The sequence below is a fragment of the Polypterus senegalus genome, chromosome 6 (assembly GCF_016835505.1).
Source record: "Polypterus senegalus isolate Bchr_013 chromosome 6, ASM1683550v1, whole genome shotgun sequence".
Taxonomy (NCBI): domain Eukaryota; kingdom Metazoa; phylum Chordata; class Cladistia; order Polypteriformes; family Polypteridae; genus Polypterus; species Polypterus senegalus.
The window spans coordinates 114,030,235-114,056,965 of record NC_053159.1 but is presented as its reverse complement, the minus strand read 5'-3'; the positions used below and the strand labels follow the sequence as shown (position 1 = coordinate 114,056,965).

At 35.1% G+C, this 26,731-nt stretch overlaps 1 protein-coding gene across 6 annotated transcripts in view; it reads right to left on the bottom strand.

The window, feature by feature from the left end:
• Positions 1 to 26,731, bottom strand: part of mtmr4 (myotubularin related protein 4) — a 226,069-nt gene that overhangs the window by 162,544 nt on the left and 36,794 nt on the right. Inside the window, exons 1-2 of one of the 6 annotated variants that reach the window (XM_039756817.1) lie at positions 24,989 to 25,181; positions 23,228 to 23,286 (exon numbers count right to left, since the gene is read on the bottom strand). In XM_039756817.1, coding sequence (XP_039612751.1) covers positions 23,228 to 23,230 — 3 coding nt within the window. In that variant the 5' untranslated portion in view covers positions 23,231 to 23,286; positions 24,989 to 25,181. Of the gene's footprint in view, positions 1 to 10,665; positions 11,072 to 23,227; positions 23,287 to 24,135; positions 24,158 to 24,988; positions 25,182 to 26,731 lie in introns of those variants that run through there. The other 5 variants (XM_039756819.1, XM_039756815.1, XM_039756820.1 and 2 more) reach the window with 5 other exon arrangements.

The window sequence follows — 26,731 nt, the reverse complement described above, 5'->3', positions numbered from 1 at the left end:
TCCACGGGTCACGAGGTGGTTTCTTGACCTGCAGCAGTACAAGTATACGCTCGTTCATCGACAGGGGTCTCTTCATGCCAACGCCGATGCCCTCTCCCGGCCCCACCTCTCGGTGCAGGTCGCCCGACCCGACGGGTCTGGGCTGAGGGGGGAGTCTTGTCACACACGTGTGCATGGGAAGCAGCTGAAGGGCTTAGGAAATACTGTTTATACATCTGCCCGGGGGGGGCGGGGTGCACTGACGCTCTTTCTGAGTTCTCTGCAGGTCTTACCCGGGAAATCCCACCAGGAGCCGCCATTTCCAGGAAGGACACATCACTTCCGGTTCCGGCCCCAAGAATGAGGTCACTTCCGGTTCCAGACCCAAGGATGATGTCACTTCCAGTTCCGGCCCAGAGGACGACATCATTTCCGCCCTCTGTGCTATAAAGCTCACTGCCTTTGCTTAGGCAGGCAGTTCTGTTTTGGACTCTGTTGTGTAAACAACTGTTACAATGCCTCAAAGACTTTTGCAGCCGGGAAACCGTAATAAACGGGTGGCTGCCCCAAACCTTTCCACGTCTCTGGTCTCCACTTATTACAAAAGTTAATCCCTGACTTTTCTAGTGTCACAAGTCAACAACATTATTAAAAGCTTCTTGAAATGTTCAGCAACGCAAAGTAAAGATTTTCCTCTTGTAGCCATGCTATACAAATACAAAGCAAATACAAAGCCATCCTGACAGAAACAGAGACAAAACATAAAATACAAAAAAAAGAAACCATAATAAAAATATGCCCATAGAAATGAAGAAAGGTGCATGTAGAGCACTGGGGAATTTTGGAAGCTTGAGGGCTAGCTGTCACAGACAATCGGCAGCATAATTCTTCCTCACTTAGAACAGAGATAATTTCATATATTCATGTCTGCCACTTAAGAATGGCAAAGTGAAAACAGAGACACCTTGATGGTCTCAGTTTGTGAACTGTAAAGTAAATTAAAATTAATGGAAGCTTGGTGTTTCACTTAAGTGGTCAACAAGGATACTTGTAGAAAACAAGATTCCACTTGGGGTCTTTGAATACAAGTACATGCAAACTAGAAACAAAGGGCAGTATCAAAAGAGAGAGAACATTTCATCTGAAGCCATTACATTGACAAGAAACCCCCAAGAATCCAGGAACAAGAATAGAAAAGAAAAAAAAAAAAATCAATACCTGACATTGTTCTTACGTGCACACTACAGGAGGGGACTGCATGCCATAAGTACAACACAAAAATGCAATATATAAACTGGCAATTACTAACAAGCCAGCAATTGGTATGAGCAATACCGCTCTAGGTGCATTCTTTTAGTATGCTCAATAGGCATTTTTCTTTGTACTAAACAAAAAGACATACAGAAAAGTAAAATATTCATTGTAAATATAGAAGTTTGATAATATTAATAATATTGATGATAATATATATATATGAATATATTGATGCTTAAGAAATTACATGATTTGTTCTTGTATAACAGGTCTGCTTTTCCATTTTCCAGGGTTCTCTAAATTCTAACATTCCTATAAAATATGAATGCAAAAACATCAATCAACAGGATTACAAAATGTTTAAATGTCCGTGACAGTTTTTATTAATGTACTTTTGTTTATTAAATTGCAAATTCTGACGCTTTGAAGAAAAAATATTTCAATACAAATTGAAGAGTAAAGGGCAAGGAAAAAGAGATATTCATTTGTATGCAATAGTTGTCCAAGGGGTCTAGCAGGATTTCAGTTGGACAAAAGGCTATGTAAAAGGCAAGCAACAAATATTAAAATCAACAAATCAAATTTCCTCAAAACCATTTCCTTAAAATGTCACATTTTCTTTTTTTTAATAAGAGTGTAAAAAATGCATAGACAGCCTATATTAAATGCCGAGACAGATGGAGATTTTCTCAGAGAAAAATCCAAAACTGCAATTAGTTATAGCTCCTCATGTTTATTAAAAAAAAGGCATGTAACCTAATGCTTTAAAGCAGCTGCTCATTGACACAAATGTAAAGGTCATTATAAACATTCCACCTTTTATTTAAGAATGAGTATAAATATACAATGAGTTTAATTTGATGTACTTTACTAAACCATTGTTATCATACTACTAAATCCAATCAAATGCCCAACATTTTTTCACTACTGTACCTTGTAAAGCTTTAAAAAACGTGTATGCCTCTCAAATAACTATGTTAACTACAGGCACTGCTAGGGTGACACAAATACTAACATTCACAAAAGAGCTTCTTATAAAGTTAATCCATCCTTGGAAATAGAGGTTACTGAATGCCACCAGCTGTTATCACACTGGAGAAATATTTGCACCTTGAACTTACAAAAGGTTACTAATTTTTCTTCTTTAAAATCTATTACCTAACATGGATACTTTTCAGTTCTAATCTGCTTTTATTCTGTGTATTTTTTTCTCTTTAAATCTTACATAACTTACATATAGACTCCTATGTCTCATAATTAGCATATTCTGTTTCATGGTTATAGGCAGCTCTTTTTTTTTGTCCTTCAACCCAAATATTGGCCCCATTCCATGCATTTTACAGGTCATTTTGTTATTTAGTATGATCCCTCCAACATGGTACAAAATTACACATTCGATATTATCAATGATCTGATCAATAATCTGTTTCTTCATTCTTTCAAACGTTCATGTAGCTGTTTACACAATCAACCTTTTTATTTTGCTAAGTGCATGATTTTGATATGTTCGGTATTATTGTAAAGTGTAGGATCTTTCCATGATCTGTAATTTGCTTAAGGGTCCATACGCAAAATAATGTAATTGCTTCACTCTTCTTTTAATTTGAATTAGTTTACTCATTTCCCAATTTGCTCTTAATGGTTTATTTACTGTTTATACTACCTGCATTTTCTAGATTGCATTGTTTCTTTACATTCCAAATGTAAACAACTGACAACAATAATTTAACACACTTTAAATTTTACAAAAAAAAAAAATCTTTTTTTTATATAAGGTTTGATTGGCCTTTGAAAAATATGAATACAAGAGGGTTGCAGCTAACAACTATTTTGTTAATCGATTACTTGGCTGATTATTATTTTGATTAATCATGAGTTTTTAAAAGTGAAACACTTGACCAAAAGTGCAAGAATGTTAAACAAAAAAAAAAAAAAGATAGCAAAAAGCCTGCTTGTCAACATTAAGTGGGAAGAAAACTGAAATCATTTTTGATGTTCAGCAAAAGTGACCTGTGTTGTTTAATTTTCACCTGCTAGGTGGCAGCAAAGACTATTGCTATCATCAAAAGAAATACTCTGAACAGGAAGTTTTGCATCTTTCTGATGACACAGATGCCACACTGTCAGATGGGGATTTTTAACTTTCATATAGATTATTCTGATGTGTGAATGACAGAGGAATTACCATTACTCTGATATGGTTTCTTTTCAGATGCTCACAGATGCTCCTGTACTGAGACAGCTAATTTTTACAGATATTGCCAGACATGTATTTCTTACTAGATAGAAAATTCAAAGAACTTCACACTTGACAGTTCTTTGGTCTTTGATGCTCCATCCTACTTTCATCCTCTGTCTCAACCATATCTCAAAATGTGATTAATGTTAATGTATTGGTCAATGAAGTAAAGATGTTTGGTATACACCACTAGGCAAATAATCAACATTTGTTGAGAACTATTTTTTTTTATCATGGACTATTACTGATGTTACTAATTGGTTGTTTGAGCTATAGAATAATATATGGTTACCTGAATACAAAATTAGTCAAAAATGACCACTCTTACTTATTATCCATCCATGTATCCATTCACTGCACTTCACTGATGGCAGAATAGGCTCTCGCCACATGCAGTTCTAAATTGGATTAACCAGGTGTACTAATGAAGGAATGAATGGGGGAAAAAAGGTCATTACTGTAGATCTACATAAATTGTTACTGATCCAGTCACTTGTATAGCTCACTAACAAAATGCAGTTTTTTCAGAAAAAACAATAAAGCTGTTTCAGTTTTATGTACAGTACCTGAAATAATACTGGGATTACAAAAATCATTTGATAGCATGATAGTGCAACTTTTGTAGCTATAATTCTGCCTGTTGTTTACCCATTTAAGTTTTAAATGGAATAATTCCTAAATGTATTAATACATAAAAGAATATATTTCTTAAAGAAGGAACACAACTTAATTTTTTGTGAATATCTTTAGCATAAAGTAATTTAAAAATCAACACAATGAAACGATAGAACAACATAGCAAAACTTAAATAGGGGTCAGACATTCTGACACCTGCATTTAAACAATCTACATAGGTCACTGCATTAGCTTTGCTTTGTCCCTCAACTCATACAGCCTGAGCCTTACAAACCTAAACAATAAGGACCCCAGGTTGCTAAACTAATAAAACAAACATAAGAGGAAGGACTTACAAAGTTTAAATAAATCTATACATCCAGGTCAAGCATGAACTCTTATCTCAATAGCTTCATGCTTTGCACACACCCCCACATGTACCCTATATGTGGACAGTTGTTGACAAATACTTCTTTAGTATGTGGGATAAAAACCCATTCGGGAAGAATGTACATATCCTGCATCACAAGGATAGTCATAGGGAAGAGATACAATGCCAGTCCTCAGGACCTGTGTATATAATAGCAGTTATCATTGCACCACAATGCTACCAAAGATTATAAATGACTAAAATAAATTTGACTCTATATTTTTACTTTAAATTGTGTGTGTGTGTGTGCGTGGCGTGTGCGGCGTGCGTGCGTCGCGTGCGTGCGTGCGTGCGTGTGTGTGTTTGGGGGGCAGGGGGGGAGACACAAAAGACAGCACCCCCACAAAGTAAAACATTTCCACAAGTTGTTATCCCTGTAATATAAAAACTGTTCTGATGAACTCTTTAATGTTTTTTCATTATCACTTCAGAATATTGTTAACATTACAACTTTTTCACTCCTATGTCCCCCACACATACCAATAGTGTAAATAATAAGCATTCACATGGCAACAAGGAAAAAACTTCTACAATTAAATGTATTTATAAGTTTATGATCTTACTAAAACAAGATATTAAAAGAAACACACTTTTCTATTTAAGCAGATTTTTGTCTTTGTTATTGCAATTTAGAAATAGTATGGTATTTCTGCTTAACAAGTAATCAAAACGCAAGCTAATGATTTTATCTATGAAACCATGAAAGATTGGCACAACTTCCTTAAACAACCAAATAAAAAAAAAAAATGTCAAAGCATTAGTTGCTGGTTTAAATCTCGTCTATTAGTTAGGTAATAGCAAGTCAATAACCTAACAGGGAAAATATATTAATAACCTGCTACTTCTGTTTATTTTTACCTGGCAAGCCAAAACTATTAATAAAATATTTAAAATGTTAATTTTGTAAATGCTGTTAAGAGAAATACTAAAAAATGATTTCCAAGATTAAGACACTGCACTAGGATTCTATATGGAAACTTGAACTTGGCACTTTAAGACTATCAAAATTGTAGTGCCCACATGTCAAAATGTATTTATTCCAAATTCTTTTGAACTCTTTTGTTCCCATATGAAAACAGAAATATTCTTTGAATGACATATTTTTTTTAATTTGTAATAAAAAATGCTAACATAAACATGACAAACAGGGAATTATGTACTTAAATCTCTGCAAAAGAAAAAAAGTTTCACATAAAAAATGCACTTTGTAAGCCACGTTAGTAAAATCTTGTACTCTAGAAACATTTCTGAATTTTAAGTACCAGAAGTAAACGTGAGCTTTCTTCTTAATGAGAACCAAACCACCACTAAAAACCCTTGCTATTGATGCTGTGTAAAAATGTTCTTTTTTTAGAATTCACGAAGCACAACTGTATGCTTCGATGTGATCAGAACTGCACAGGAACCACCATTCCCTATTGCTTCAACTAACCTTGGACTTCATAGATGTCCAAGTCCCTAGAACTAGAATTCCCAAAGACTGCAAAATGTTTAGTTTTCCCTGAAAAACCTACTTTCCCCAGACACATACAAGGAAAATCGTACTGTCCTCATCAGCACAGCAACTTCCTGCTGACAGCCGCCTTTATTTTGCAAATATGTCAGTTAGCAACACTTACTCATCCCTAATTCAGCTAGCCGTTTGCCCCTTCTTACACTTACAGTCTGTGTTTATCAACACCAGCCCAAAACCTCTGTTTATCAACACCAGCCTAAAACCTCTACCTTACCGCTCAAATCTTTGTTGAAGATTTTTACCGAGTAATAATTTCTGTTTGCTTGCGCTAATGCGATCTTTACTATCATTTTTTTGAGACTTTCGAATTTTAGTACAGTTACTTCCATTATCTCTAACCTGCTCTGCATGTGTATCACACCAACATTTTTGAACCTCTTTACAACGTTCTACTTGATCATCTATTTTTGTGTTTTATTTCCGGCCGCGGGTGTGGTTAAATCTCTTGGCACAAAGTCTTGTCTCGCGGGACGTGAAAGTATCTCTATGAAAAGAAAAAGACTCGTCCCATGGATGGATAGATGGATAGATAATTTGTGACAGCGTGAGTGTATAAAGAACGTTCAGTTATTTCTTAAGGCTCTAAAACATGACAATATTAAGTAAATCCATTGCTTCTTCATCGCCATGTTACTACATGAATACAATAAACAATAAAATTTCCCCTATTATTTGATCCCTTGAAGTTTCAAGCATTGTGATACAGTGACAGTCGATCAAAGAGGAATGATGTGGTCCTCCAAGAGTTTTGTACACCACTATACACTGTCAGTCCAGCAAAGACTGGGTCAGGTCTCAGATATGTGTCATATAAGCTAAGGGGCATTCAAAAACACTGCTGGTATGCATCAAGCACTGACAGTATGCCACTGCGGAAAACTGAGAAGTGCTGGTACATCATGCAGGAGACTACGGCCCACTTCAAGCCCTCATCAGAATTAAAAATTGATGAGTATAAATAAGAAGTATAAATAAATAAATAAATTAAAAAGTACAAAAGATGTAGATTATGATGAGAATGCAAAAAGAATCAGGATCTATTTGCTTCAAACAAATACAAGCCTTGGTAAATAAAAAAAGAATTTTAATATGAACTACAAAACTGAATACAAAACTAATGTGATATTCATATGCTTAACCATTTATCATTCACAATATTTAACCTAACATGTCCTGTTCATAGCCAAAAGTTCAGTGTGGTGAAACACATCTATAAGATCATAAGATTTTAAACTGCTATTCACCACATTCATCTTCAAACTGCCTATTATTGCCAAAAGGATATAATGTGAATTAGTCTTTCTGTTAATTACCTGAAATAGCTTTTAACCTTCTCTTGCTAGCTAGTTACCCAAACACAACCAGGTATGCGGTACAGTATCAGACTTTGAGATGTCTGGCTGTGGAAGTATTTGCACAATGCTAAAATGTCACTCTCTCTCTAATATGCCAGTTAGTTCTGGCTGTATGTGAAAATTGACTGAAGGAGAAACTTTTCTTCTTGAACAGCCTGACCTGATTTATTGTAACAAAGGCTATTGGTGATTGCGGAATGAAATGAAAGATTAAAAGTAATTCAGGTTTTCTTGTATCTTCTTCACTTGATGAAAATATTTTTTGTCATTCACTCAAATGGATATGGCAGATGAATGTTTCTGTACACTCTAGGTCCTCCAGGCTGCAATACAGCTTCTGTATCACTAGTGTCTCCTCCATCCAGGTTTGGCATCTCATGGCCTTATACGGTGGACTGTCTTGCAGTAAATGCTCTGTTGCCTGGCTGTCCATTTTGCATTGGCACTGCTCTGACCATCCAATCTGGAACATGGTGTACAGGTGGTGGATTAGGCTGTTGTGGCATGTCCAGAGTCTGAAACAAGCCACCTCCTCAGGACTGGTAAGCAGGTGTTATGGGTCATTCCTATTATATCAAGGTTACTGATGCAACCATTTTTTTGTGTCGATTGGACTTAATAATGGTTCTAGCTTTATGGTAAGTGGTAGACCGGTCTTTCTGTTCTTTCATAGATAATTCCTTTGCCAATCTGTCAGCAACTTCATTGCTTAGCACACTGCAGTGGGAAGGAATCAACTGCTTAAACATTTTAAAATTACAGCTCACTGTTTTAGGAGGTCTCTGGCAACACTTCAGCAAATGAGAAAGAAGACAGCAGGCTATCCCAGAAGTTGTATCTTGGTGAGAGAGAAGCGTGCATTGCCAAAGCCAGTTATAAATATATTCCTAAACACTGAAAATAATCTTAAGATAGGTCTGATATTTCTGTTAAAAATAAGTCATATGGCACTAATTTCAGTTCTTAACAAGAAAAAAAAAAATACCGTTTAGTATTTATGATCTTTTTGTTAACTTACTGTAAAGCCTTGAATGTAATAAAACTGTAAGGATGGTTCCTTTTTTATGCACTACTACAAAAGAAAAAAAAATAGTGATATTTGTAATGAACAAAAAAAATGACAGATGACAAACAAATCACACAAAATAAATGTATATATGTGTCCATGTTTTACATTTTGATAACTTCTGATAAAGTGAATAGGCACAGCACATGATTGACATTTAGAAGAACATACTACAGTTGAAATCCCATGGGTTTTGCAGCACCAGCCTTAATACTTCACAGACTGAGACGCAATTTTGATGCGGCAGGATGGGACAATACCCTTACCTCCCATGCAACTATCTAGAGTAAATACTGCATCAGAAGAACTATGCCATGATTATAATTACTAAGGAGTTTATAATATTCAATAGTAATCTACATCATATTTTTACCCTGCCCACTTTTGAAGGTTTAAATATTTGCATGATAAAAGTGAAGCAGAATTACAAAATGCACGTCCATGCACAATATCACTGCCTTTATTAGTAGCCAACAATTTTTTCTCAGTTAGGTTGTTAAAAACAGTCATTTGGCATGGCTTTTGAGAATAGCTGGTGAAAAACCTAAGAAGCACTTGTAGCCCTTGAACTACTCCTTTTTAGGGACTCTGATGCTGCTTGCTTTACAAGATGAAACCAGCTGGCATCTAACTGAAGAGGTCACAAAAAGGGGGGGGGTAAAAGGAGCAAACTGTAATTTCAAGGAGTATAAAACAAACTCTGGAAATTGACAGTATTAGTTAAGAGGATAAAAAAAATATACTCCCACTACAGAATTCAAGTCATATTGACTTAGGAGCGGGACTATAAACAAACCAAAAATATGCATTTATTTATTAAAACACAACTGTCTTTACTAGATGCCAAAAATTCTGAAATAAAGGGACAATGAAGCTAAATGAAAAAGTATATGATCTATAGGACAACTAGTCTAGTGATGATCTTTAAAAGGTGTAAAAGCCTCATATATATATATATATATATATATATATATATATATATATATATATATATATATAAACAAATTATGCATTAAAAAATCTTACAAAACTATTCATTTATGAGAAATGTACAGAAAAAGCTTGGATTAAGATTCATAAAGGATTTACCAATTTTACAATTACTATGAAACATCACATCAAACTGATTGTTTCTAAAAACAGAATGGCTTACAAACACACATGAACAGGTCTGAGCTCTTTATTTGTATCCTTGGCTAAAATATTTTTATATATAGTACACTACAGATCAGGCTGCCCAAAAGAGCTAGAACACCAACACATGCATGCATACATACACACACACACACACACCAACATTTACAGCAGAGCAATTCCAGGACCAGGACAAATAGCAAGGTCAGAAATAATAAATCATAAACATTGTCTCTCTATAAAGATCACTTCAAACTGTATAAAGATTACTTCTTTGCTTGAAATTTTAAAATAATCGCCCAGGCCTAAAACTGATTACAAAAAAAAAAAAAAAAAAAACTTGCGTGTGGATAACAAAACAAAAAAAAAAAATCAGCATTAAGTTTTCATATTAAAATGCATATGCCTATATAGTTATAGCCATATGGAAAGTCAAAGTTCAAGTATTCTAAATTAAGAAAACAGATCGATAGGTGTTTAACCCTTCAAATAAAAATACTGTCCATTCATTAAGGTTTAAAGCATATTGACAAACAATAAAAATTACAATGTTAAATCCCATGAGGCAGAAATGCTGTAAAGCAATAGTTAAATGTCTATGTTGCTTAGTCTGAAAAACTGCACTATGCTTTTTGGTAAAAAGGCAAAGGTGATTTTGAGATAATTATAAACAAGGATAGCAAACTGACCTTTCCAAAGTTTAGTTTTTGTAAACTTTATTTAAAAATCAAAGATTACAAAAACAGTATTTTTAATAAAAGATGATTTGAATGTGAAAAGTGCACACCTTAATTTTTCAGGCCACACCCCAGTATCTATAAACCACTGAACACTTAATTTTCTAGTCTCATTACACAAATAAAAAAAATGGAAAGAGAATGGAATGGCCCCTTTTGGTTACACCAAGTAGTAATTTACTGCAGACAAAGAAGGTAAACTCATGTATACTCCCTTTCAAAAGCTTACAATATCTAAAGAATTTACTTCCAATCAAATCTGTCTGCGTGTCTCTCTCTCTCTCACTCACCACACATCCTCGGCAATAAATCTTAATATAAATGTTAAACAGCAACTTACAAAGCAGTTTAGCATAGAGCAAGATACTCCACCAGCCAGTCTCATGTTCAGAAGGACAGCGCAAGCTGCGCTGGTGCAGTAAGCAGCTCTGATGGAGCATGGTTTACCGGCAAAGCCATTGTTACCCTTCTGTGTCCTACTGCTTTAACGGCGCAATGTCAGCTCTAAATAGTAAGCTCTGAATAAATGCAGGGATCCTGCTGCTAAAACAGAAGGAGGTTGACCAGTCTAGGAAAACAGGATGATCCAAAACAAAAAGATGAATTTTAGGTCCATACTGATGAAAATAACGGCAGGTGCACAGAAGAGCTGCAAGAGGAGACAAGGTGGGGGAGGGAACTGTCTATAAGGCAGTCTCCACCTTGGTTGTTCATGCTTCATGCACGCACACGCACTGGCTTGCTTGCTCAGGCGCGCTCTCTCTCTCTCTCTCTCTCTCTCTCTCGCTCTCTCTTCATCTCTTTGCATTCACTCCTCTGTAATCTTTATTACTTAAAAGATTGATCCAGTGCAAGACAAACCAATCCACAATAATCCAGACAGACACCCTGCACCATTTTCACAGTTAACCTGTGAACAAAATGACTTCAGAAATAAGAGTCAGCCCTTGACATTAGCGTAAATGAATAACAATAATCCTAACACATTGTGTATGGAATACTGACAATTAGTGAATTTATTAAAGAAACCCAAAACCACTGAAAAATAGGAAAGTGCCCAATTTCTGCAAGTATGTATTATGTAATTTAAAGGCACTGGACTTTCTTTCATTTTCTGAAGATAACCTAATATAAATGTATTTTAAAAACAGGAATTAATCTAATCCTAACCATGCCAAAAATGTGTACAATAGTTACATTAGTCTTGTACGAAAAATGAGGTACATTATAGCCCACAGTTTTATGAAATAAATCAAATACTACTGTAAGTTAAGTTAATTAGAGGTCTGTATAATAATTGGGAAAATGGACTGCCTAATGATACACACCAAAAATATTCTGTACATGCAATTCTATGTTTGACTTATGTTAGGTAGATTGCCCAGAGGGGACTGGGCGGTCTCGTGGTCTTGGACCCCTACAGATTTTATTTTTTTTCTCCAGCTTTTGCAGTTTTTTTTTTTTTGTTTGTTTTTTCTGTCCACCCTGGCCATCGGACCTTACTTATTCTATGTTAATTAATATTGACTTATGTTTATTTTTTATTGTGTCTTCTATTTTTCTATTCATTTTGTAGAGCACTTTGAGCTACATTTTTTTGTATGAATATGTGCTATATAAATAAATGTTGATTGATTGATTGATTGATTGATACAGAAGCAAATATTTCTGTTAAATCTGTGCTGGTTTTAGACACTGAGAAGATGCAATTTCTGTTAGTTCTGATATTTACTTGACAAACAAGTTTTTCTTGTCAGATTTCTAACTGGATTTAAGAAGGATTTTTGAAGGCTATAAAGGACATACATTTATTCCCTTTTAAAAATTATGTTACATTGTATAAGAAATATCTATTTGGATGAGACTGGCATGTTGGTCCATTCTTACCCCTAGATTAAAGTGAAAAATTTACATATTACAATTAAAAGTAAAAAAAAGGTTGGCAACTCCCAGTATTGGCCATTCACATGTTTTAACAGTTTATTTTCCTTTCTGTCAACACACTAAAGTTACTTAAACTACTTCATTACTTTTTCAGTATATGAAGAGTGAAAATGGATTCCTGAACTTTCATCAAGAGTGTTAAATCAGACGCATTTTGTTTTACTCAGGATATATTTTTGGTTAAGCAGATACGATAAGTGTATGTCTATAGATGGACTGACAGATTACAGCTGTAAACTTTACCCTTCATCTTTTGAAGAAGTACAGATATATAAAGAAAAATACAAACTGTTAAGTAAAAACAAATGGATATCAGTGATGATTACATTTGTATTTCACTATAAAAGGTAGTGAACTGGAGTTCATGGTCCCATTTTACACTGTAATGAAGCCCACAGAAATAATGTTATTGTAATTGTTAGGTACGCTATGCAATCTGAATCAGCTTTGTTTATTTACATATAAAGTTCAATGCAAAAAAAAAATCTTAAAGAAAAACAGTTTCTTGATTACATAAGATTTTAAATTTAATGATATTTCAGTACAAAATAACTGGACGTTTTATGCAGCATGAACATGTTTCAGAGACAATTGACTGATATGGTAGGTGTACTTGGCTATCAAACTACCTACAGATGTCTTTATTTAAGAATTCAAAAATTACTAAGAAGTTGCTGCTTCTTTCATCATTGTACATTTATTGAAACCTCCAGTCTTGGCCACTGACATGCAAATTTTCTTAAAACGCACATTTGGTACATATGAATTTCAACACATTCTAGGACAATGACTATATACAAGTAATACTGAGCAAATGTATCAGCTAACGCCTGTGAAATGAAACACATCATGCTCAATTTTATTAGAACTATACCATTGCAATTATAAAAAAAAAAATTATATAGTTCAGTAAAAAGAAATTATTCAAAAACAACAATGCTGCTTTAGGTATACAGCAGCAGATAAGCAAAAAGCATAAAAAACAATCCCTATAGAAAACAGGGATGTTAGCACTAAAAATTATGTCAGCTACACTTTATGATGAAGCACATTTGCACTTCCCCCACCTAACAGACATTTAAATCATATGCTTAAGTTAATTTATCCGTAGGAACATTTTAATAATATCCAGTATCTGGAAATGGACTGTATTAACTAAACGGTAAGGTGATTAAATGAACAGTGGAAAATATAGCTTTCTACAAAGAAGATTTATATCTTGACAAGTCTTAATGCCAACTTTCTTTCCCTTCCCATTGGATACTATATACAGTACAGTGATGTAAGATACTGCTCCAGACACTCCAACTACCCCCAATTTGGAATGAACTCCATCTGTTTGGACTCGCCTAGATACTCTGACAATTATGTTCCTTTGGTAAACCCAGTACTTTTCTCCATCTATTCCAGAACTGCCCGACTGTCTTTCTTTTTAATACAAGTCAGTTGTGATCTTTTCTTTCTTGAAATATTCCACTATTACATTAAACCCTCCTTTTTTAAAACCTCTCCATGTAACTGCTTAACCCAGATAAACAAATTATTCTCTCGCTCGGTACTCTAACAGAGAAACTAAATCTTCTCACAGAGAGGCTACTGAGAGTTTGTTATTGTGAACCAGTGGTTCTCAAAGTCAGACTGGGAACCACATGACACTGTAAATGTTTGTTCCAACCAGTTTCATGATCAAGGAGTCGTTTTCTCCTGTAACTGAACTTATTTAATTATCTACTCTTATTCTGCATTCAGAAAAGAACAAAAGTGTGATTTTTTATATTTGTAAGCGATTTACAAATATTCAATTTTATCTCTAGATGCAGATGGTTAATATTCTTTTGTTGCTTTCCTTTTCATTTGTTTTTTTCTTTGTAGTCTGCTTCTTCATTTGTGTCCTAATAATGACAATTAATAAGGAGCAGAGCAAACACCCATGCAAACAATACTGAATACCAAAAGGCTGCAACTACGTTAGACCCACCAACGCGCTCATTGGTAAATACTGAATACCCAGAAAAACCATAATAAAATGAAAACATTTTTTAAAACCAAGTTAAAACAAAAACACATTAAATTATCACCAAGTAAACACTAGCAGCCAAACGTTTTAGAATACCTCAGTTTTTCCAGTTTCTCTTCAAATTTAGTTAAAATGCAATTAAACACCTAAAATGGTAAACAGGTAAGCAGTAAACTGCCAGAAGTTGAAATTTCAAGTTTAGGTTAGCAAAAATTGAGAAAAGGGAAATTACAGAATATTTCAAATGATCCTTCTTTAGGGTGCAACCTACAGATGTTCTGCAGCAATTAAAGTAAATGAATCCTTGAAAGTTGAAGCAAACACTTTGCACAGGTGCCCCAACTTCTGTTGAATACTTAAAAACCCTCTGCCTGTGTTAAAGAAGAGTTGGAACAGACTGTGTTACTACACACTTTAAAGTACTACTTGGACAATATTACACTGTAGAAAGTTGTAAATTCTAGTGCTAATGGCAAGAAAACAGCAATTAAATGAAATGAGAGAGCTTTATTCCCCTTAGAAGTGAAGGCATTTCATTTAGAGAAATTTCAAACAGAAAATTTATCAGGCATCTGCCTCTGCAAAACTTTCTGCCACTTCTGCCGCTATAAAATTATATTAATAATGAGAATACGTAGCGGTTTTCCACACACGTTTAGTGCTTTTGGAAAACTGAGTATGCACAGATGGCCACCTGGTAGGCAGACTTGGTGGAATATTTTACAAGTGGACTCAGTTTTAAACAGAATCCCAATGCATCTTGTTTCTTTTTAACATTGCTCCCTCAACCGTAGGGGATATATTTATTTGTAATGACATGCTCATAACCAAAAAGAAAAAGAACACTGTGACTTAATACTAGAGTATTTCATTAAACTGGCAGCTTAGCCGAATTTTCTGGAGCTTTGCACCAAGTATTGTTTTCATTAAAATAATGATCTAAAACATAAAAATTGGGTTTAGCAAACCTGCTCACCTGTTTTTAATAAATGTCTTTTCAACATGCAGCTGCATTTAGCGGTTAATCATTTTTTGTGCATCCCTATAGCTACAATTTTAAAGAGCTCTTTGCAAGATAAAACTAAAAGGTAGTCATGCAATACACCACAGTAATGTCAGATTTGTTTTTTTAAGATGGGTAGACATCAGGAAAAATACTTTTTCCCTACAACCTAATTTCAAGTTGCAAGTTAGCATTTCCCATGAAACAGTAAAGTGCATCAATATGCACTCATTTATTAAGCACATATTATCTACGTGCCAATTTGTTCATCTGTAGGGCCAAAAATTCCTTTGTACGTTTATTGTCGTCAACTTATTTTAAATTGTTGTTTATTATTATTATTATTGTTATTAAAGTTTAATATTCTGTTTTTTTTTTTTTTTATTACCCAGATTAAAACTAGGCAAAACAGTAATAAGTCAGTCACAAAAAAATGTAATTGTAGACACCAAAATATAACCAAAATGGTCATGTGACAACAACAGTGCCCCTTTCCAAAGGGGGCTCATGTACCAAACCCCCCCAACATGGTTGCTCTTGCTGCTAGATCACATTTCAATGAAAAATGCTGCACTTTATTAATTTCAAAAACTAAAAAAAGGCAGGCTTGGATAAGAACAAAATCCATAAAGAAATTCTGTGACTTTGAAGAGGACTTTTTCACCACAATGTTGGAATTTATGGGACACACCTTTACAATAGTGATGCATTAAGAGAAGCAGGGCTTACAGAGATTTGTTGCCCCTACTGGAATTTAGAAGCTTTTTTTGTTTTCATTAAGTTTGTTTTATTTATTTGAAGTGGGGTAGGCAGGAATGTTTCATTTAGTTTGCAGCTACTGTATACAGTAGTGAATGAAAACAATCAAAAAAATATTGTATTCCTGTATCAATTTAGGGTTTAAGTTTGGTATTAACAAAACTAAGTCTGCAGTCTAAAGAGGAACCACATTCACTGTCAGCTTGCAGATTAAAGTATATTATACAAAAAAAATCTGAAAAATCTGATTAAGTCTGGACAGTTTTCTATAACAGGTTCTAAAAATCCCATTAAGTACCATTTTTAAATTTGACCATTGTGCCAGTTTAATTAGCATAATGAAAATTCAGCCCAATTTCCCCTTGGGATTAATAAAGTATCTATCTAGTCCTGTCAATTCACATAACATATTTGAAATAATGTGATACTGTAACTCTAATGGACCCTAGGTCAGTGATACTCAAGTTTTAACAATAGGTTTACTTTATTTATTTTGGCTTGGAGTTGAAGAATGAAGGAGAAATGCAAATTGCTGGCTCTATGCTGTTCTAAAAGGGAAAAACTAGCCAGCTACAGACCACATTTACAGAAATGCTAATCATGCTGTAGTTCTTCCTTGATTTGTTTTAATTGTGCAGTACTTATGTTTTTGTACGCCTGTGATAATACACCAATATTGCCATTTCCAGTATGATTTGGCTTTTCTCTTAATAATATCCTAATTTAAAACAAAGTATATATTTCCAGATAGTGGAATTTTAATGATCTCTTTAAATGTATACATTTAAAAAAAAAATTGATTATACTTTTTTAGACTTTCAGTCAAAGTAGCATGAAGGAAAATGTAATATTTTGCATTCATTTAACTATTCCTTATGGGACACTTTAAATTCACTGTAACACATCTTCATAGCACTACAGAAACGAGCAAGGAGTACTGTAGATAAATGAGTATTGTAGAGAGTCATCCAGCTGGTATGTCATGACAAAGATGATACCATAATGGTGCAAGACTTGATATAATTCTGCCAGTTTACTTTAGAATACACCCCTGCAAACCAGAATGGTTGAACAGCAAAGGCCAGAAGGCGAGAGGGATGAAGTATGTTAGGTGCCATGAAGTAATGTTTATTCTTCTGGGGTTACTACAGGAGGCTAATGTCATTTAATCATTGCACTACAAGGAAGCATACTGTTCTGGTGTGGGTTATGTTACCCTTTAACAAGGACAACTGGCCCAACAAGTATTTTCTATGCATGGCCTTCTTAATACTAACAAGAATTAAACTGATGCCAGAGGGAAGCCCAGAAGGGATTCCAGGACAGGGCCTGAACATGATTCAAATTGGTTGTACAAAGGCTGCCCTATACCAAAGAGCCAGCAAGGTTTTGAGATGAACATTTACTGGAAAAAAGAAGAGGAGTTAGTATAACATTAAAGAGAAACTCTTTACACTTCATTGTGGTGTGCAGTTCACCCAACTGAACTTCCAACATAGCACCTTATACAGCCAGGCCCATAAATATGAAGAGTTTTTAGTGTTGCTCACCTTAAGAACATAAAAAATGTAACAAATCAAGAGACCATTTACTTCATAAAGATCATTTGCTTAGCTAATAGCTAAACTGCTCCAATATCTTATCCAGTTATGCCTTAAAGACTAACAAGGTTTCTGCTTAAACTTCATGACTTGGTAGTTTGTTCCAAAGTCCCACAAATATTTGCATAAAGAATTACTTTCCAACTTCAGCCCTAAATGCGCTTCCCTTTTATTTCCAGTAGCGTTCTTGAGTACATGATTCACTGTTAAGTTGAAAGAATTCTGCTGGAACTACTTTATCAATGCCAGATGAGTATTTTGAAAACTTGGAATAGGTTTTGACAGTCTTCTCTTCTTGAGACTACATAGGTTTAACTCTCAAGTCAGAGTATAACATGTCCTTAGGTCCAGCGATGCACTTGGTTGCTCCTTGGCACAGCTTCAAGTGTGGCTATGTCTTTCTTGTAGAGCAGAGATCAAAATGACATGCAATATCCAGAGGCGGTCTCACTAATGTATTATATAGTTTGAGCATAACATCCCTAGATTTATATTCAAAACAATTTTTACAATATAACCTAAAATTTTGTTTGCCTTTTTAATAGCTTTTGCACATTACTTGGATGAGAAAAATGTGTGAACATAAGCCTCTAAATCCATTTCAGAGCTTGACTGACAGTGTCTAATTGTATATAATTGATGTACCTTTTGCCCATATTTAGCACTTTGCATTTTTTTTTTCTTCTAACAAATCAAACTGCATTTTCCACGTTTACCCAGTTCTGAAGCTTGTACAAGTCTTTCTGAATTGTTTTTGCTGCCTACTCAGTGTCTGCCATTGCTTTTAGTATCATCTACAAATTTCACAAGTTTGCTAACGACACCAACATCTATGTCATTAATGTAAAACAGAAAAAGAAATGGTCCCAGGACAGACCCCCTCCACTGACCTCACTCCATATTGAGCATTCTCCTCTTAGATGTATCCGTGGTCTCCCGTCAGCTAAACAACATGAGATCCAGTTTTGTAGGTTACCTGATGTCTGCAGCTTCTAGTTTTACAATTACTCCTAAGTGAGGGACAGTATCAAAGCCTTTTTAAAAGTCGAAGTTGTGTTGTGTGCTTTGCTTTGTCATCTATTACAGTTGCCGTTAAAAAAATCTAAAGGATTGGTATGACAAGATCTTCCTCTAATAAACCCATGCTGTTATTTAATATGTTATTTTTGTAGAGGTAATTTTCTAATTTATTTCTTATTATAGTTTTCATAATTCTGCATGGCACAGAAGACCTACTAATCCACAGTGTCCATTTTATACACCTTCTGGAAGACTAGAGTCACATTTGCTACTTCCCAGTCCTCAGGTACTTCTTTCCCAAGTGACTGCTCAAATATGCCTAACAAGGATTTACAAATCAAACTTTTCATTACAATTAGTGAAATCCCATCAGCAACAAGGTTTTGTTATCTTTCAGCGTACTGGACCAAACTCTCCAATACTGCTCCTTGAATACTCTGCTAGTGTTTCTGTGCTAACTACCCCCGGTTAGTAAGCAATCATCTCTGTTTGGGTGTTAGTGCAGAAAAATATATTCTTTGTCAGGTTCCTGAGCTGAATTGACTGCAAATAACCTTAATTAAACAGCAGTACTTACAAAAATGTAAACTAAAACACCACTAGTAACAACTAAAAAGGAAAGCAAATAATCCTAACCAAATTACACTGCCTTGCTAATTCCTAACATACCTTCACTATTGTTTTTGTTCTGTGCTTCCATGAGTAATTTTGGAACAATAAAAATGTACCACTTTGATATGACCTACAAATCTATTTAAGTTATTTCAGGTTCAGAGAAACACCAGGTAGCACTCTAATGCTATAGTTGTAAAAGTAATAATCAACAACAAAACTTCAAAAACACTCATTTATTCATGATACATGAAGTGACACTTTCAGTGGTGGCCTTGTTCCTCGTCAGCCAGGAAGCCCATCTCAATCATCTGAATGCAAAAATTAGAACATTAAAAGATAACTGGGATTGAGGAACTACTGAATTGCTATCTGTTATACCCCATTTTAGTAGCAATTTTTCAGGTGACTGAATGAGAACAGGAGATAGCCACATAAAATATTCTGTTAAAAAGTATGAATTTGTCTCAATCACCTGCAGCCAGGGGTGGTCATCCAGGAATTGAGGTTGAGAGTACAGAAATACTGTCTCATGGAAGTGGGGGCTGTAAAATGTTTAAGTATTCTCAGCTGTAAACCATCAACCTTTTCATAACAAGCAAATTCTGAAAATATCTTTGGCCAAGAACCAACAGCATAAAATTTATCATTTAGGAATTTCAACAGTGAATGAATGTAAATTACTACACCATATATAATACAAACCTACATATTTGCTCCTTTAAGCTCAGTCACTGTGATTTCTATACATACACAAAGAAAAGTTAAACCCCCCTGCCCCCCCCCCAAATTTCCTGCTGTTGTACCATCATCCCCTATATTTTAAGCATAATAAAAAAAAAAATATCTTAAATTCAACTACCGGTAATCCAGTTCAGAGTTGGGATGGATGATCAACGCCAGAACCTGTCCTGGGTATAAGGCAGGAAACAGCCCTGGACAGGGCACCAGTACATCACAGGGCTTATTTACACATACAACTAACTTCACACTCCTGCAACAGCAAATTCTAAATAGGCAATCAACCAAATAAATGCAGACACAGGAACAACAAGATAAGATGCACAATTCAAACCCAGGGCGGTGGGACTGCAAAGCAGCTACTCAAACTTAAAAAATTACATGCTTCAATGAAAACTGAACGTTGACCAACTACAGCTGCAGGTAAGTGAATTTATCCACAGACCAGCCTCAGAGTTTCATCATTACTGTTCATCACATAAGCTGGGAAAACACACAACAGAACTGTCCCAAAAGAAAATACAGTATGTCCTTCACCTGTCTCTTTCTCTCTCTAGAGAGAGAGAGAGCGATGAAATGATGTTAAGATTAAATCACCTTTAATACAGTACTATACATTGCCCTGATAAATGAACAAAGGCTTCACATTCATCTTTTGATTGTAATTTACCTGCCATTTAACCCCCACAATCCCTAAGATTCTGCAACACATGGAGAAAAGACAGAGATTCTGAACATGTATTAAGACTCTGTATGTAACACTTAGGTACTCATGTCGTTCAAGACACTCAAGAATAGTGGAAACTAGGATACTTATTTATATAATCTGCCATTACATTTAAAGAGACTGCACTGATGTTCAAAAAAGCTGTTTTTTTTTGTCAAGACAGCCAAACTAGTACCAAAAGTGGACCTAGGTTAGACATGTACAGGAGGTTTAATTAGAAAATTCTTAAAAATGTATCAGCAGTTAAAATGCTTATATTTGACAGTCATATATTTTGTAAAAAGGTGAAACTTAAACTTGCATTAATGAAATTAAAGTGTTGAGGAAACATTTAGTGAACTTTAAAATTCTAAATTCCAGCATTAAAATCTTACATAAAAAGTTTCTCCATTCATCAACTTCTTTAAAATATGTTAATTCAGAGACTAGCAAGCTCAAATATATGCTAGCACCATCACATACACAGTGTAAACATGCAAAAACAGAAAGAATTTAAATCCAAGTAAAGAAAGAAAATTCTCATTTAAAAAAAATCATACCACAAAAAAGTAATTTCTCATGAAAATATATACAGTATATTTGTAGTTTTAGCAACTCGTTTTAAGCACCATGTTGAAAAGTTCCATTATGATTTTTTGCCTTCTTCCTGAAGAATTCAAAACCACCATTTTGATGGCCCTGAAACTACACTTTCATAAGAAACTTGTTATATTTGACACAATTGTAAACTGTAACAATAAAATTAATACTTTTACAAAAGTCTACAAGATTACATTCTATGCTCTGCAGTTTTAATAACTATTCCACTATGCAGCTCCACATTTTAAATAATATTACATGTTAGGAGAGGGATCTCATATACTTTAACTATGAAAAATAAGAATGAGACCAATCAGGTTAGTGTTTTTGAAAATTGTTATGATGGAATTTTCACTCTATTAAATGCATTTGAGATGCCACTTCAACAATAGTTTAATCTTCATGCATTGTAAAACTTAGGGAGTAATTGTGTATAGCTGACATCTTACTTGCCTTACAGTTTGTCTGCCTTAAAAGGAGAAAGTAGAATGTCTTTGGTCAAGACTGTCAATTTAATCAAGTGCTTTTTTACCTATTTCATGTAATTATATATTATATCCTGGAGTTCTCCATGTTAAAAATCCAACAATAAATAATGACAAACGCCACCTAAAAGAGTTTTGCCTACACCATTAATGAAAATGGTTGAAATCCAGCGTCTAAAGATACACAAATCATGCATTTCATTGACGAGATGTAATAATTTATCAAATCAGATACTAGTGTATATAAAAAAAAAAAACAGACACAGTTAATAAATCAAGTTATAACACACAAGTTACACAACCCCAGTTTCAAAACCTGAGAATAAGCTGAAGGGCCAATGCGGGCACCAAGACAACAGGTTGATAAATAAGAGGAGATGGAGACTGGTACTGGATATCTAAGCTCAAACATTAGACACCGCCCCCTCCCTCACTAAAATATTATGTAAGATTTTGAAGCTTCTGAAATTCACAACATAAGGTAAAACATACCAAATAGCTTAATGCTAGCCAGAAATAAATGGACAGAAGGGGGGGGGGTAAACACCACACTTAAGGAAGCTCTCGCTCAATGCTAACTCTAATGATTAGAATGTTTAGGAAAAAAAAAAAAAAAACTCTCAGCTGAACTCTTTAATAAAAACTGGGGTAGAGTCCAGACTGTAAATGTGAAATGGCCGATCAAAACATTGCTTGGCCAATTACAGTAAGCGCAGATGTGTGATCCACTACAATTTGCAAATATAACTATCAAGTATACTGTTAAGGTAAAGAGCACATCATTTTTAGGTAAGCCAAAGAATATCATTAAATTAAAATGCATTTGTTGGAAATGAAAAAGTTTAAAAATCAACAAAAACCATTTGCAAATAGAATTAAGCAGTTTTTTTACTCAAGTTAGCTGGTAAACCAAAGCATATATCCACATAACTCTGATTAATAACTAAAAGAGATACCAACAGACAATCTAGCTACTACTGAGCTAAAGGCAAAATATCCTCTTTCAGCTTTTAAAAACATCTTGTCTTCTGGTGGACCTTAGGCACTCATTTAATTTAAACAATAGTGAGCTGAAAAACACAAAGTCTTTTTTATAAAGCAATCACAGTGACAAGTTGTGTTATTAAATTATCCCCATGCCAATTTGTTGCAAAAAGAATAAGAACCAAGATTAGATTCTTCTTTAGATTATATGCATGCGCACAATATTTGAGATGATCACTACATCCCGCAAGTAATCACAAAATGCATTAATATGTTTTAATTTTTAACTTTGACATAGTAAGCCACAACAACTTCAACATTCAGACTGAAATAGAAGTTTTTTATATAGTTACATTTGAAATCTCCAGTCTAAAATTAAAATTATGAGGTTTATTATTTACTAAAACAAAGGGGACAGACACCCACTTACCATTTCTTCAGTTATTACGAACTTCAAAATGAGAAGCTTCTTATTCACTCCAGTCTCGTCTGTAAAGTCAATATAAAAGAGAAACACAATGAAGAATACAACTGAACAAAAAACTTTTATATGCCACCTTCCATGTTATAATGTATAAGAAAAAACATACAATACACCATTTTAGCCAGAACATACATAATAGTTTTTAACCAGGCAAGGCTAAGTGACTTTCCCTGCAGAATATGAGGATTAAACCGATGAATGCATATTTTTTAAAGTCCAACTTCTTGGTCAACAAGATATCCTTGAATAAGAAATAGATCAAATAACAGAATTGTAGACATAGATTCTTTCTAACAGAGGAACCAAAAATTCCTTCCAAAAAGACAACATAAACAAATACTGGGTTGCTAGAGAAGCAAGAAGTCATATTAGTTTAAAAAATATTTTTAGTACTTTAAAATGTAACTTATTGTTTTAAGAGATTAATTACTAGATAACTATTATGAAAGGCTGGTTTTCGGATAATGTGAACTTTGCTCTCAACAGGAGCTACAAAGTATCATACACAGACAAGTTACTGGATACATAGTTGTATAAACACATCGTGAATACACGATTATCCCAGTTTTACAGTCAAAAACATACTACATAAGGGAAAAAAAAAACACCAAACCTATTTTACCTCATCGGTTTATATCACAGATGGGGAGAGGGCCTCCAACAGAATTCAAAAACAGTCTAAACTAATTATAAAAGAGCCAGAATTTTGTGTGGTATTAGCTAATGAGGTGGATTTCGGATTTAGTCCAATCGCCGTACTGTTCGATCCTCTTCTATTTATAAGCAGAAAACGTTGGCAATACAACAGGATTACTGAGGTGAACTTAAAAAATACCTTAAAAATAAATCATTACTTTTCATGTCAGCCGAACAATCTGCATCTTAGTGTCTGGGACAGGCTAAAGCAATCCACATAGGCACCAAATATAGCATTGATTCACTTCGCAGGCTAACTTAAAATACTCTGCTTCTGGGTCAGATCTTGAAGACAAATGTTTGGTTAAAAATGCAACAGAAGTAGTAGTTCATCCAAAGTGTTAAAATACAAAAATGTGATGGACAGTTTAACGTTATTTTAATGAAATTGGGGGAAAAAAAAACACAAGTGCTGGAAGTGTCTCTCATTCCCGGACTACAGAAGAATTTGTAGCTCAACACAAAAGCTCGGGCACGCCCCCTCTCTAAACAAAAACCCTTTACTTCTAGTTAGCAGCTACGCCTACTTTAACAAGAAAACACCTCAAAATTATACAACCGTTCATTAGTAAACTAGGTAACAAGGACGATTTCTGTTACCCAGCAAAACGTACTTTCTTGAATAACAAAAATATACCACATTAAACTACCATGATTCGAAAAACTGCAACAGATTAGCTCGCATGGGCGTATGTCCAATCATGCATTACGACAACGCGAACTTAATCGAACGTGGGGGGAACAAAATCATTAAAGGACAAGAATCTTCCTTCCGATCCTTGTTCTTCGTCGTGTACTTCTGTTCTACCAGCGCCTAACTGAGCGCGTAGTTCTAATAAAGTCGAGGCATTTGTTGCTGTACTCAGTTAACATTTAATATGCAACAAGTGAAGAGTTTACATGTAGTTTGCCAAGCGAAACACTCGACAAGTCTTTTTTGAACAGGATACCGAAAAGTGGCTTCGACCAATGCAGTTGTTTCGTACGCTGGCTAGCAACGACTGCACTTACCCGAAAAGGAAAGACTGCAGGCTTCCGTTTGTATAAAGACTGAGATCAAGACAAATCATCTAACTCTGAGCACTTACATTTGTGAAGGTGGAGTGTGCTTTCATTTTATTTAGTACACCGCAAAACGTTTAAGGATATAGAAAAAGCGTTACAGTACTTCCTATTCATCACGAATCACGTGTGATGCGGCGTAGTCCCTGCAGAACCAGGTTGTCTTTAGTTTAAAAGGGGTAGGGCAGTGTTCGGAGGCGTGGTCTTCCAGAGAGCTTGAAAGCACGCACGCCTCGTGCCTCCTGTAGCATTGCACGTACGCACTGGCATAAAGTACATAGCTTTTCCAACTATCATGAAGTATCTTTGGCAGTTACATTCGCTTTTGCCATTCTATGTTTACTATTCCATTCATTCAGAAGTTCTTACACACATCAATTCTCTCTCTTCTTAAGCAACAATGTTCGATTCAACAGCTCTGCTGCGCTTCACAAGAATTTTTCGAACCATTTACATATTACAGGTGCTGGTCATAAAATTAGAATATCATGACAAAGTTAATTTATTTCAGTAATTCCATTCAAAAACAAATTCATTACTCACAGACTGATGTATTTCAAATGTTTATTTCTTTTAATTTTGATTATTATAACGGACAACTAATGAAAGTCCCAAATTCAGTATCTCAGAAAATTACAATATCAATTAAGACCAATGCAAAAAAAGGATTTTTAGAAATGTTGGCCAACTGAAAGGTATGAACATGAAAAGTATGACCATGTACAGCACTCAATATTTAGTTGGGGCTCCTTTGGCCTGGATTATTGCAGCAATGCGGCGTGGCATGGAGTCGATCAGTCTGTGGCACTGCTCAGGTGTTATGAGAGCCCATGTTGCTCTGATAGTGGCCTTCAGATCTTCTGATTTGTTGGGTCTGGCGTATTGCATCTTCCTCTTCACAATACCCCATAGATTTTCTATGGGGTTAAGGTCAGGCGAGTTTGCTGGGGAATCAAGAACAGGGATACCATGGTCCTTAAACCAGGTACTGGTAGCTTTGGCACTGTGTTCAGGTGCCAGGTCCTGTTGGAAAATGAAATCTGCATCTCCATAAAGTTTGTCAGCAGCAGGAAGCATGAAGTGCTCTAAAACTTCCTGGTAGACGGCTGCGTTGACCTTGGACCACAGAAAACACAATGGACCAAAACCAGCAATGACATGGCACCCCTAACCATCACTGACTGTGGAAACTTTACACTGGACCTCAAGCAACATGGATTCTGTGCCTCTCCTCTCTTCCTCCAGACTCTGGGACATTGATTTCCAAAGGAAATGCAAAATTTACTTTCATCAGAGAACATAAACTTTGGACCACTCAGCAGCAGTCCAGTCCTTCTTGTCTTTAGCCCAGGCAAGACACTTCCGACGCTGTCTCTTATTCAAGAGTGACTTGACACAAGGAATGCGACAGCTGAAACCCATGTCTTGCATACGTCAGTGCGTGGCGGTTCTTGAAGCACTGACTCCAGCTGCAGTCCACTCTTTGTGAATCTCCCACACAGTTTTAAATGGGTTTTGTTTCACAATCATCTCCAGGGTGCGGTTATCCCTATTGCTTGTACACTTTTTTCTACCTCATCTTGTCCTTCCCTTCGCCTCTCTATAAATGTGCTTGGACACAGAGCTCTGTGAACAGCCAGCCTCTTTAGCAATGACCTTTTGTGTCTTGCCCTCCTTGCGCAAGGTGTCAAT